This window comes from Esox lucius, chromosome 4 (genome assembly GCF_011004845.1).
Source record: "Esox lucius isolate fEsoLuc1 chromosome 4, fEsoLuc1.pri, whole genome shotgun sequence".
In the NCBI taxonomy this organism is placed as follows: Eukaryota; Metazoa; Chordata; class Actinopteri; order Esociformes; family Esocidae; genus Esox; species Esox lucius.
In genome coordinates, this window is record NC_047572.1 from 16,165,878 (window position 1) to 16,179,346 (window position 13,469).

The window sequence follows — 13,469 nt, forward strand, 5'->3', positions numbered from 1 at the left end:
TTTCCCCATAGATGCTTTGACAACAGTGCTGGTGATCAAACGTTGAGTACGTACAGAAAACTCGGTGGTAAACCATGAATAAAAAATATTGCAAATCGCTTTTAAAAAACTGTCAATACATGGAGTTACATTTTCAGTTAGGATTCATCGGACTCTTATCCAGTCCTGTGGCAGTGCTCAGCGTTGGACTGCAGTAGGATGATGTCGCACGTGCACATGCATGTGCTTCTTTTGAGTGTTTTATACGTGTTGTTCTCTGTCGAAACCTCAGTCATCCGTCCGTCAATATGTCTAACTTTTCCTTCCTTTCTCTCCCTTCATCTCCCTCCCTTCATCCTCCAGGTTGCAACATGCCCCCTACCACCTCCTCCTCCCTCCTTCCCCCCTCTGCCCCTCCCTCCTCCTCCCTATGCCCCTCCTCTTCCTCCTCTCCACCATTCAGGGAGTGCCAGGTGCCCCTGCTGGAGAATAACTCCTCCCACTCCCGCCTGGAGCCCCGCCCCCATGATGACTCATACGTGCTCAGACACCAACCCCCCTCATCTGGTAAGACAGCTGTCAGTCACTCCCATCACTTCCTTCCTTGCTTTCTGCATTCCTATCTCCTCTGTCTGCTCAGTCTTGTCATAAAGCTAAAGATGGTGGATGAATGAAGATGTGTCACTTTCAGTCTGCTTAATGTAGTTGCCTTGGTACCACTGGATTTGGCCTAGGCTGTGTGAATAATAAATTGCATAAGTAAGTATTTTTGTTTGGGAGGTCTCGCTTCCCTGTTCCATCTCTCGTAGTATTGGTGTTTTGGTCAGTATAGCTTCTATATGCGGCCAAATAATCTTCTGTTTACCACCAGTGGTTTTATATTGGGTGCACTGAGCCCCCAGAAACATCTCCCAGAGTTCCCAGACAAAATCACGTGTCCTGTTTTTTCCTGTTTTCCTTGTAAAAAGGTGATTGGAAGCAGCTTGTTTTTCTTGCCCAACCAGGTGAAAAGATATGACTACCAGCACTTTCCATTTATAAACCATGACCGCATTTTGCATTCATAAACCATGTTGTGGTTGTAAACCATTTTCCATTTATAAACCATGTTTTGGTTTTAAACCATTTTCCATTTATAAACTATGCTGTGGTTATAAACCATTTTTCATTGATAGTCTATGTTGCGGATATAAAGCATTTTCCATTTATTAACCATGTTATGGTTTTAAACCATTTCCCATTTATAAACCATGAAATGGCCGATCCTGGCCTGTGTTGTGCTGGCTGTTACGTTTCTATGTTCCATATATTTAAGTCTTACATTCACTGTTTACATGCTCTGTTTGGATCCCCTGTGTTTTTGTTTCACCTGTATCTCATTTGCCCCTCGTTATGTCCCTATTTAAGGTCCTCCTGTCTCGTGTTTCTTGTCAGTCATTTTTTGCTGTTAGTTGTTTTTGTGACGTCCCTATTTTGTCTCCTAAGCGAAGTCTGGGGATTAAAGAACCTATCCTAAAAGTAATCTCTGTGCCTGTTAGTGATGGCCAAGTGAGGCTGTGTTGAAACGATGAGGCATTCCAGCACATTGCTTCACTAAAAGGCCCATTTCTCGATGCCTCGTCTAGACAGCGCTCACTGAGGGCACCTACTGGTTGAAATAATTAATAGCAGGTCAAATAATGATCAACGCTATGAAGTTGCGTTGACTCAAAGCTTCAGTCATCCACTTCAAGGACTCACGTCAGTCACATCACTCACAATGTGAATATAGCAATTTAACTTTAGCCTATAATGTTTGTTTTTTTACGAAAGCCTGTTCACACTTATTAATTTGTGTATTCTTATTTTTTCCTAAATGTTTGTTTTATATGCGTAAGTGATTGGTTAACACTGAATGTAAAAGTGCTTGTTAAATCAGTGAGTAAAGAAATAAAGAGAGACGTCATTTGTGTGTGCTTCAAGTTTACCTGTGTTTTGAACTGGCAACTGGGCTTTTTTAACTGGACGGTTAGGGGATAATAATGCTTTTTTAATTGGACAGTGACGAGAGAATAGTGCTTTTGTAACAGGGAAATATCTTGTGAATATTTATGAGGAACACTATCTTTATTTCTAGATGGTTCCATTCCAAAAAATCTCACAAGTAACAATATCTCTAGTCATTCTTCAAATTTTCGCCCACTCTGGAAAATGAGCAGGGTTGTCCGGCGCAGAAGCGAAGCGTCATACGTCATCTAAGGGGCGTGTTCTTACATCTGAAATGGGTATTGAAGCTTTGATCTTTATGATCTGTCTCGCTAGAAAATCTCAAGGCGGGTAACGAAGCATCATTTCAAGCGTCCCATCACTAGCGCTTGTGTTCTGCCATATACGCAATGTGACAAACCATGTTGTGGCTTTAAACCGTTTTGCATTTGTAAGTAATTTTGTGGTTGTAAATATTTTTTTCAGTTTTGTTACCTCATTAAATACCAAGCTAACAACATGCAAACGTAACTACCATATCCACTGGATTGTATTGCTGTAGAATTTTTTTTAAAAGCAGTGCCTCTCCAACGGGCCATCAACATAGTTTAGGCAGTGGTTTTCAACCAGGGGTAATGGACCCAAGAGGGTACTTCCCAGCTAACACGTTACGTAACCATGACCAACCTTGACGTTATGGATTGGTAATGTCATGACATTACCTTCTCAAAACATTGTGGCAACATTATTCAAAGGTAATTGCATGACCACATGATTCGTAATTTTCCTTACCTCCTCAGCACGTCGCAAGAGAGTAAATACACGACGTACTGATAAGGTAACTACTTATGTACCGGTTTGGTAACAATCCGACATAACTCCAATGTTATCTGAAGGAAATTAATGACCACATAATTGGTAATCTTCTTTACCTGCTCAGGATGTAGCAGAAACGTAATTACAGGATGTACTGACAATGTAACAACTTTCGTACCAGTTTGGTAATGATCTTACGTAACTACAACCGGGAAATATTAACTCCTATTTCCGTTGCTACAACATACTTTGCTTACAATATCATTACTGCCACCACATCGTAAACCACGTATTCCAAATATTTCAAAGTTCACCTGAGGATCTTTGGAGTCACAAGAATTGTCCAATCACCGCAATTCAGACTAATTCAAATAGTTCTGTATAATCTCCCACAACACAGACGGAATGCGTACACAAATTTTTAACTGTACACACACCATTTCTTGTTCGTTATAGTTTGTACTCCTAGTTTGTATCAGACATAACAGGTGGCTATAGCATGTTTATTTTACTCCAGTTTAAGATAAATCTGACTGTTTTGATTTAGTCATGTCCGTGAGTTTTTACCAGTACTCTTTTGCTACTGTGGTTAGCCTACATTAGTAGTTATTGCTATTTAGAAATGTTATAATCATTGATGTTAATCATACTTTCATTTTCTAATCTAGCAATTTTCCAATTTAGTTTTTTTCTAATTTAGTTGTGTAGCCTACATTATAATGCTGTAATATATCTAGCTAACTACTGCAGGTAGCGCAAGTTTTCTTTTAAGGTATACCTGGCTAACTAGCTACTGCAGTTAGCAAACGGTACTGTACAACTACGTTAATCATTTTAGATCGTTAAGCCGACATAATTTCTGGAGCAAGTCATCATTTCTGGACAAGGAATCTCAGGTAAGTGTATTTAACTTCATTACAAAGCAGACCGATAACTATCTGTCATATAGCTAAAATCACTTTGGTAGTTCCCATCGAATTATAGTACTGTCTAGCAAGCCAAATATCATTAGCTCAAACATTAGCAATCTACAGTACAGTACAGTAAGTCAACTACTAACTAGCTTGGCTTGTAACTTTTTTCAAACATAGATGAACATTTACCTCATAAGTACTCAAATGTAAAGATTTTGATTATTTGTTCCACAAGTAATGATTCAACAAGGTATTTGACAAAATTGTAAAAGTGATATAAATAAATTATGAACGAATTGAATGAAATGGTTGACACTCTGTTTTATACTGTTTTTAAACTGGTTTTCATTGTCCATGTCCATGTGCAACAACGGGTCCAATGGCAGAGGAAGATGAAGATAGAATTGAAGACCACTCGAACTCATTTCTGACAACAAGGAAGGGTAAAGTGTCCATCTTTGCTTGTGTGATTTTTTGTCAGTTGGATAATTTAATTGTTTGTTTCCATTTATTGTACATTTATTGTACATCTTTATGATTTCTCAATTCTTCACCATTTGAAAAGAAAAGAACCCAATGAAGAGTAAAGCATTCATATTGGCTTGTGTTCTTATATTTTAATTATTTGTAAAATGGCCAGTTTGATAATATTTCTAAATTTGATCAGTTGATAGCTGGAACAAAAATGTAAATGAGTGGAGAAGGATAGAACTCTACTAGCGGGAAAGAAATACTGTTTATCATGGCTATTGCCATTGAAGATCTACAGTTTCATTTAACTAGATGAGATTTGCTACTTTATCCTTCTTGATGTTTATGAAGTCAGTTCTGATTTTAATTTCTGTGCTGTTGACCAACTTGGGAGTGTCAGGTGGGTGATAAATAAAATATTTGTAAAATTACATAAATGTTCTGGTTTGTTTGTAAATGTATATTATTTTTGGGCTATGTGGGGCTGTTGTTTATTACAGGATATGTCCTGTAATTTGCTAGGAGAAAATGTCTGGACTGATGATCTAACAGCATTGCCATTATTATATCTGGGAAGGGGTTGAAAAAAGAAATTTATCATATTTATACATAATACCTCACTGTAAAACATAACGTTGGTGTAGAACCCTGGTGAAATATGTTGTGCACATTTTAGATTTCATGGAACAGTTGGAGCAGGTAAACACGAGGTTGGAGAAAACTGTCAAGCCTGGACAGAAATGAACCTATTCCAGCTGTACCTATGAATATAGAAAATGTAAGAGTAAAAGGGCAATGAATGGTCAACTGGATAGGATGCCTGGTATTCGCGATTACCAACCGACAACCTTAGAAATACCACGTTGCTACGACATGCTAACGACCAACTGACAACGTCAGTTAGTTACGTCGTAGCCACAATAAGAAAACTTTCACTTTTCCGGTTGTGACAACATAGCTGCTACCTAATTTCGGTCTCCAGGTAACGTCGTAACAACATTGTGACAACAATAAATTGTTAGCTGGGTTCATCTATTCACAGGGGGTACTTAAGAAGACTGACACCGTAGACTAACAGGTCAAGGGGTTCTCCAGAATACATAGTTCAGTTGGTGCTACAGTAACCAAACACATTTCAGATCCATTTCTCTAAGGCACCTGATTATGTGTTTTTAATATAAAGAGCTTCTGCTGAGAAAGCGCTTCTTGCACAGAAGGACAATATCCAATCAAATTAATCATCAAGGACTTGGGACCATAAGATTATATTGCATGGTTTTGAGATAATTATTATTTGTCAAATGGATTTATTTTCATAATTTGATTACATTCATTTCAGGTGTAGGAGAACCTCAAAAACCACAGTCTGTGTGTATTCACATCGTTGACAAAATGGCAGATAGAACCTTCTAGTCCCAATGTCACAAGCTGTAGATTTGCTGAGTTCCTTCTTCACAACACACATGCGTCCTGACCAGTTACCCATTTCATTCTCTACAGACCTACCCATACATGCGCACAAACACCACAACCCCCCAACCTCAATGTCACACACACACAAACGCACGCACACACACACTGTTTGCACACAATGTAATCATCCGGTTATATTTAGCAAACTGACTCGGGGACTCAGAGAAGAGAACGGTCATAATGGGATTTGTGTTGGAATCCAATCTGTGTTTAATGGAGTTATGGTGTGACTCCGCTCCAGTATGAATCATCATTAGGAGAGACTGAGGGTCCCAGGTTCAAAAGCAACCTGATTAGCTACCTTTTAACGTGATGTTACATCACATGGCTAATGGCTGAGCTGGGGTGGCTACAGATACATCAATCACAGCGGTGGAAGAGTTACCTAGTCTGCAGTTGAAGAGGAAGCACACACACAACCTCTCTCTGAGTGAGTGAGGATCGATATACCGCGCAGCATAATATTGGGGGGATACACACCCAACCTAGCCATTTGAGGCTTGTGTACACACACAATAAATCCAGAAAAACACAGTAATATCACAGATTAGAGACTGAAGAGGAGATATACACACACAGCGTGTCACTCCCTAGGGATTACATTTGTTACGGGTTTCTGCATGGGTTGTTCCGGCACATTTCCGTCTCAGACACTCACGCATACAAACACACGTACGCTACCATGTGACACACACACACTCATTTATTCACTTGAGGCTCTCAGATTTCCTGTCTTCTATTTCTTGTGTGAGGTGTGCAAATTCCACTTGCCACTTAAAACTCAGCGGATTGATTGCTTTCATTTTACTCTGGTGACTGTTTCCCACTCTTTTTTTGTAGATAATTATAACCGCAGAAATATTTGTAGTGACCTGTCAAGCCACGGTAAAGGCTGACATTGGAGACAAAGGTTTCCCTTGCATCTGTAACAACAGGTCTTCACAAGGCCCTGGTAGGCTTTGTTGGCTTGGCATTTGTCCGTTCGAATGGAATGCAATGTGCTCGCCCACTTCCTTGACATGGATTCAATGCACCTTCTCAACACTCACATCTAAAAAGAATACACATTTTTGTTAATTTTTACTTTTGAAATATTTACAAATTATATAAAATACATTAGATGGTATTAGTATTACTAAAGTATTTTACAGTGAATATAATGTCATCACACCAACATGACTGGTCTCCAGTATTTGTCCATGCCAGTAACATTTTCTATAATTAATTACAAACCTGTTCACAAAAAAGTTGGGACGTAAAATGCAAATAAAAATACAATTGCTACAATGTGCAAATTATTTATCCCTATATTTAATTGAAAATAGTACAAAGACATGATATCAAATGCTGAAACTAAGAAACTATTATTTTTGGAAAAATACATGACCATTTTGAATTTCATGCCAGCAACACATTTTAAAAAGTTGGGACAGAGGTATGTTTACCACCGTGTTGCATCACCTCTTCTTTTAGCAATCAAGTTTATTTATATAACACAATTCATACTTAGAAGCAATTCAATGTGCTTTACAAAGAAAAAGAAAAATAGCATAAAAACAAATACTCAAATGAAAACATAAAAAAACATCCCAAATGCATAACAATACTTTTGCATTTGGGAACTGAGGAGACCAATTGCTGTAGTTTTGGGTGTGAAATGTTGTCCGGTTCTTGCTTGATATAGGATTGCAGCAGTTCTGGGTATCCTTTGTTGTATTTTTCATTTCATAATGCTCCAAATGTTTCCGAAGATCACGGCCATCCAATATAGGTATTCGGCCTTGTCCCTTGCATACAGAGATTTATCCGGATTCTCTGAATCTTTTACTGATATTATGTACCGTAGAGGATGTGCCTGTGGCCAGAAATTTGGTAGTTTTCTTTGATTCAACTTAGAAGTATTGCCAAAATAAGATCAGTTCTATCTTTTGAGGACACTGAGAAAATGATACATGCTTTCATTTCATCTCGCCTAGACTACTGTAATGCTTTGTTTACGTGCCTCAACAATACTTCCCTAGGTATACTCCAAGTTGTACAGAATTCAGCTGCCAGACTTCCTACAAGGAGAGATGCTATGTCAGTGCATGCTTTTAAATCTTACCTAAAACCCATTTTTATAAGATGGCTTTTACAAATATTTTATATCTATTTATTTTATTATATCATTGTGATTTTATATTTTGTTTATTCTTTTTACTTCCTTTACTTCTATTTTTATGGTGTGTAAAGCATTTTGTATACTGGTACTAGAAAAGCGCTATACAAATAAAGGTATTATTATTATTATGATATCCCCAAACTCTTTGCAATTTTATGTTGAGAAGCATTATTGTTGGCCAATTATTTTTCAAGAATCACTAACATTTATCAGTTTCAACATTTGATATGTTGTCTTTGTACTATTTTATATTGAATAAAGGGTTTAAATGATTTGCATGTCATTGCATTGTTTTCCTTTACATTTTACACGGCATCCAAACAACTTTTTGGAAATCGGGTTGTTTAACTGAATGGAGTTTTTATAGCTGTTGCGTTTATTTAAATATTTACACATTTTAAATGTTGATGACTGTTGCTACACACAAACACAGGCTCTTGGTCAGAGACACACACTTTCATGCTCACGCGCATGCATTTATATGCATGTTTGAGCTCAGCAAGTGAAAATGTAAATGTTGTCCAGGGATTGGTTTGGAATTGGGTCTGGCTCAGAGCACCTGCTTGGAATGTTCTCAGAAAAAAAGACACACACATGTACTCACAAACACACACACTTGGAAAACACAGACTCATTCTCTCTGAGTGAATTTTTAGGCCAAACGGAGCGTGTCTGATCGCTCCTGGAAAGAGTGCTGTGTCTCCACGGCCTATTCATTATGTATAGCGAGTGCTACCTATTTTTAGCGAGAGAGTCGCTAGCTCCTTGCCAGGGAGGGAAGACACAGCGATCTCTGGGATGAATGCTTAATCACTGTTGTTGTGACTAAGAGATAGAATAGAGAGGAAGACACAACAAACGACACCCCAAAAACACTCTCAGCGTCTGGGCTTCAGGGGAGAACTATCTGTTCTGTTGAGACCAGTGGAAGTGGGATGTAATTTCCCTGCTTCAAGTTGCTGCACAGATGTGACAAAAACGGACACGAGGTAGACAGGGACAGAGACAGACAGAGAGTGAGAGAGACAGACAAGAAGGCAGACAGACAGAAAGACACCCGTTTTGGAGAATAACTCTATGCTGATCTTTTTCTAACTGCTGAACCAGCGTTTTTAGCATTCACACACGTACACACACACATAAACGCACCCTGCTATGCGACTCACTATGTTGACCAAAAGAAAATGTCAATAAACAGTTTATCCATCCATAGCCCGGAAAACCAACTGCCTTCTATGATTCTCAGTGCACACACACACACACACACACACTTCACAACTCGACTAAGGTTAATGTGCCATGGAGAGCCTCTGGCTAATTCTGCTGGTGTCTGCATTTGCAACCCCGGTCCAACGCTTTGGCCTGGCTCTGTTACAGGCTAACAGGCTCAACAGCCTCTCATCAATATACTTCAGACACTGGCGTTAAAGTTCACTGTTCACTGTAACGTTCACATTCACTTCAGAGTCAGATGTTTGAATTAGAGGAGGGATTAACACGGGAGTGGACGGATGGGAAGAAGACAGGTCTAACTGGAGGTCGGACAGGCACTGCAAATGGACCCCTGCTGGAGTGGGCCCCCATCCTCCCCCCACAGCCCTGCATCCAGCACCCAGCCTCAGCTCTCACTGTCGCCCCTAGTGTTTTGGATGTACATGCATTTCTTGGGCACTTGGACAAAAATGTCTAACATTAACATCAGTCCTTACTGATCCCGCTGAACAGTCTGGCACTGCCGTGGTAGGGAATTTGATGGTTGAAACACAGGCCAGAGACACCAATTATAATGTGAAGTCAAATAAAAGTCTGAATAAAAACAAGGAGCGGACCAGCAGGATTCAAAACTCTGGTTGACCTGCTGGTGGTTTCAAACAACCGCTCTCAACATGGCAGCAGACTTCCCTGTTGGTTTTGAATTGAAGCACAACAACAACCTTTCCCAGAAGTCAACCTTCAAATCCAAGGCCACGATCGCGTTCCATTGTGGGTGTGGTAGCAAAGCAACCTCTATTTGCATGCAATTTACATATATTAAAATGCATTCGAATTTCTCCTGACAGTGGAAAAACGTGGCATGACAAGGCGGCGTTCCTCAGCCACACAGTGTGGAGGCGAACTATTGCCAAAAGTTGGACGAGGCACACTTCAGTTGGCTGTCCCGACACTTCAAAAGAGAACGTTTTTTGAGGGGGTGTGGCTATTGGTTGAACTGGGGCTAAATGCCCTATGAGAGGTATATATGCTGGGGAATGTGACTCTCTGTTAAGGAGCTTTGCTAAATAATAGCATACGTGCTGGCCCAATGTGTGCCCCTCTCTAATATAAAGACACACCTGAAAGCATATTTCTTGTCTTTTGTCTTGTTTAGCAGTCAAGCATTTGATTGTCACGTTCTTTTGTCAGTGGGTGCTGCTGACCCTATAGTTTTTTTCCCTTGTGCTGGGTGAGACACACGTACCAGTACGCACACTCACACACACACACAAAACACAATCCTCAGGAGAGTGCCTACTTGGAAAGTAGAACTCAGAAACCACAAGCTTGCTTTAAAAACCATGAGTTTTTTCTTGTATTGAAAGTGCCATATATAATTCAGTAGAATTGGAATGAATGGTTTTTATTTTTTGATATTCATGGAAGGATATGGAGCTTTGAAAGATGCAATGCATTTTTATCAGCAAATTTGAGAGAGAGTGAAAGTGTGGTTTGTGGTTGTAAATACTAGAATTTGTACAGATGGTGTGTGTGTGTGTGTGTGTGCACATGTTGGTCTTTATGTGTCTGTTTGAAATGTAAATAGTAGCGTTTTCTTGCATGGTGTGTGTTGTCACAGCTATTTTACCTCAACTGCATCGATTGCAGGGATGAAAAAAGAAATAGAAAAAATGCAGATGAAAAAGAACGAGAGATGGAGGGAGGAGATGGGAGGAGGAAAAGTGATAGTGTTTTGGGAATGATATGCATGACTGTGAAACCGCATTTTCTACGGAATTGTATGTCTTGCAGCACACTGAATATGGTTTTGACTGTGTGTGTGTGTGGGGGGGGGGGGTCAACATGTCTTACTTAAGGACTGATAACTACAAACATATCCTAAACTTTGATAACTCCAGATAACTACAAGTGTATATTATGTACTTCTGATAACTACAAACGTGTGTTACATGTATATACTTCTGATAACTACAGACGTGTTTCATAAATGTCTGATAACTATAGACGTGTTTCATATACTTCTGATCTGAACTATAGACATGCGGCCATTCTGGTTTTTCAAATAGGAAATAAAACATCTTCATTGCAGAAGCCAAGCTGAAACTTCATGCAAAGGAGAATATAAAGGCAGATAGCAAATTATATTTTGACAATAAATATACTTAGAAAGGCTTTTGTCTGTGAGAGACCACTGATTGATGATTATTCTGCATTGCTTGCTGTTGGAGTGCAGCAAATGTGATGTAAAAAGTTCCTTATAAAATGGATTGATTCATTAATTCAGATTTACACTATATGGACAACCTTAAAGAACTAGTCACCTTCAGGTTTGAAACATTTAGCTTTTTACTACTGGGACGAAGGATTGCCTGGCTCTTCTCCATGTGTACCTGGGGCCCCATAACATCACTCCAAGGGACTTTGAGAAGTTCACACTCCGGTTTGGAGGATATCTGGGGTATAATACTGCCTTGAGGCTCTGCCAGCTAACTATTTTTCTGTGCATGTTTCTCTGAGATATTAGCATTTTCATACCAACAAATTATACAAATGTTACAACAAAACTGTGAAACACAACATAAAAAGAGAGTAGTTTCCACAGAAAAGTTTGTATATTTCTTTTAACCACTATACAATAATTTCTGTGCTGTGCTCCCAGCTGTAGCATGTGGTATTGAACAACACCTAAGTAATTACTACTCAGCCACTACCTCCATGACTTGACCCTGGTTGGTAGTGGGAGGGTACTGTTTCATAGTGTTTTTATAGTATGTGTTCAGCACTCAAAGGGAGTTGACAAATTACTTAACTTTCTCCAAGAATGGCCCGTTCTCCTTTTAATCCCAGAGGAGTCTGACCAGTTCTTTGTTTTGGGGTTAACCTTGTATATTTACCGGGCTAGGAGCATTGAACCACGGGTGTGAGAGGTGTAAAATAATGTGCAGTTGTCCAACATCTGTCCCAACCTTGACCCGGGGTTTCCTTTTGCTCACGAACTCCTGCATGTCTTCTTTCTGACCGTCTTCATTTTCCTCTTTCCGTCTATCTGTGTCCAGGGGCACCTAACCACCACAGTGGAACCACCCTGCGGCCCCCGCTGCCCCCCCCTCACAACCACCAGACCATGTCCCACCACCACCAATCCTCGGCCAACAGCCTGAACAGGAACACCCTGAGAGGGGGTAGGAACACCATCCACGCACCTCCTCACGTGCCTGGGGACGGGCCCACCACACCAGAGTCAGTTCAGCTACAGGATAGCTGGGTTCTGAATAGTAACGTACCACTGGAAACCAGGTGAGGAACTAGTACCGATCCCAAATACCGTGGCTTTGCAAAGTATTCTGATCCCTGGGCTTTCTTCACATGTTGTTGTGTTGTAGACTGAATTTCACCATTAGTCCCGATAATGACAAATGTGTGCCAATTTATTGAAAATAAATAACTGAAATATGCAATGTGCATGAGTACAAGTTCATGAGCATATTTCTGTTCATTGATCATCCGTGGGATGTCTGTAGAACTTAATTGGAACCAGCTTGTGAGAAACCTAATTGGTTGGACATAAGAAAGGAACACACCTGTCTAGCAAGGAATTCTCCATAGACCTCAGAGATTTGTTTTGAGGCAGACATCTGGGGAAATATAGCTAAAGCATTGAAAGTTCTCAGGTGCACAGTGGGCTCCATTATTTTAAAATGGAAGAAGTTTGGAGCCACCAAGACACAGCCTAATGATGGCTGTCTGGCCAAACGAAGTAACCAGGCAAGACTGGCCTTGGTCGCGGAGTTGATCAAGAAGCCACTGGTTACTCTAACAGACCTTCAGAGTTTCTCCGTAGATATGGGAACCACTTAAAAGCACCACTTATGGCAGGTGGTTTTAAAAACCATAAGAAACTTTATCTTTAAAAAATATTATATATATATATATATACAGCATATATTAAATTGTTGCGTAATCAATGACCACCATAAAAAACATGTTTATATGTTAACTTAAAATGATGGGCTTATACTCATGATTGGTTGATGATGGCATATTATATTTTAGTTTAATTTCTGGTGCAGCATGTAGGACTTCACAGTGGAACTGTTACAGATCATGTGACTATGAAGGAGTCTAGCTTTGTCTTCCAATATTGATCATTGTGCCCCTACATTTCTTTGTCTGCACCTGCATTTTTAACAGGCACACACCTGCTCCCTGCAAAAAAGTCAGTGATCGAGACACAAAGATACGCGCACATACATGCACTTATATTCTCTTCATCAGCGGATTGCATTGTGGTGTTTTTCCTGCTGCAATCCAGCCTGATCCCAGGTCAGATCAGACAGCCAGAAAACCATGCAGTATGAATGCCCCTCATTACTTTTTCAGTAGGACAGGTCTGATGACTGTTTAAAGCTGTTAGATGCTTCACTATAACATGCAGGCGCAGCCAAGGAATGTAACTAGAAGCACATACACCAATA

At 39.8% G+C, this 13,469-nt stretch overlaps 1 protein-coding gene across 5 annotated transcripts in view; it reads left to right on the top strand.

Moving 5' to 3' along the window:
• The window catches only part of tenm2 (teneurin transmembrane protein 2), a 167,902-nt gene that overhangs the window by 107,229 nt on the left and 47,204 nt on the right, over window positions 1–13,469 (top strand). For 3 of the 5 annotated variants that reach the window (XM_034291908.1, XM_034291909.1, XM_034291912.1), the window contains one exon: window positions 12,051–12,291. In XM_034291908.1, the coding sequence (XP_034147799.1) occupies window positions 12,051–12,291 (241 nt within the window). Of the gene's footprint in view, window positions 1–342; window positions 547–12,050; window positions 12,292–13,469 lie in introns of all 5 variants that reach the window. The other 2 variants (XM_034291910.1, XM_034291911.1) reach the window with 1 other exon arrangement.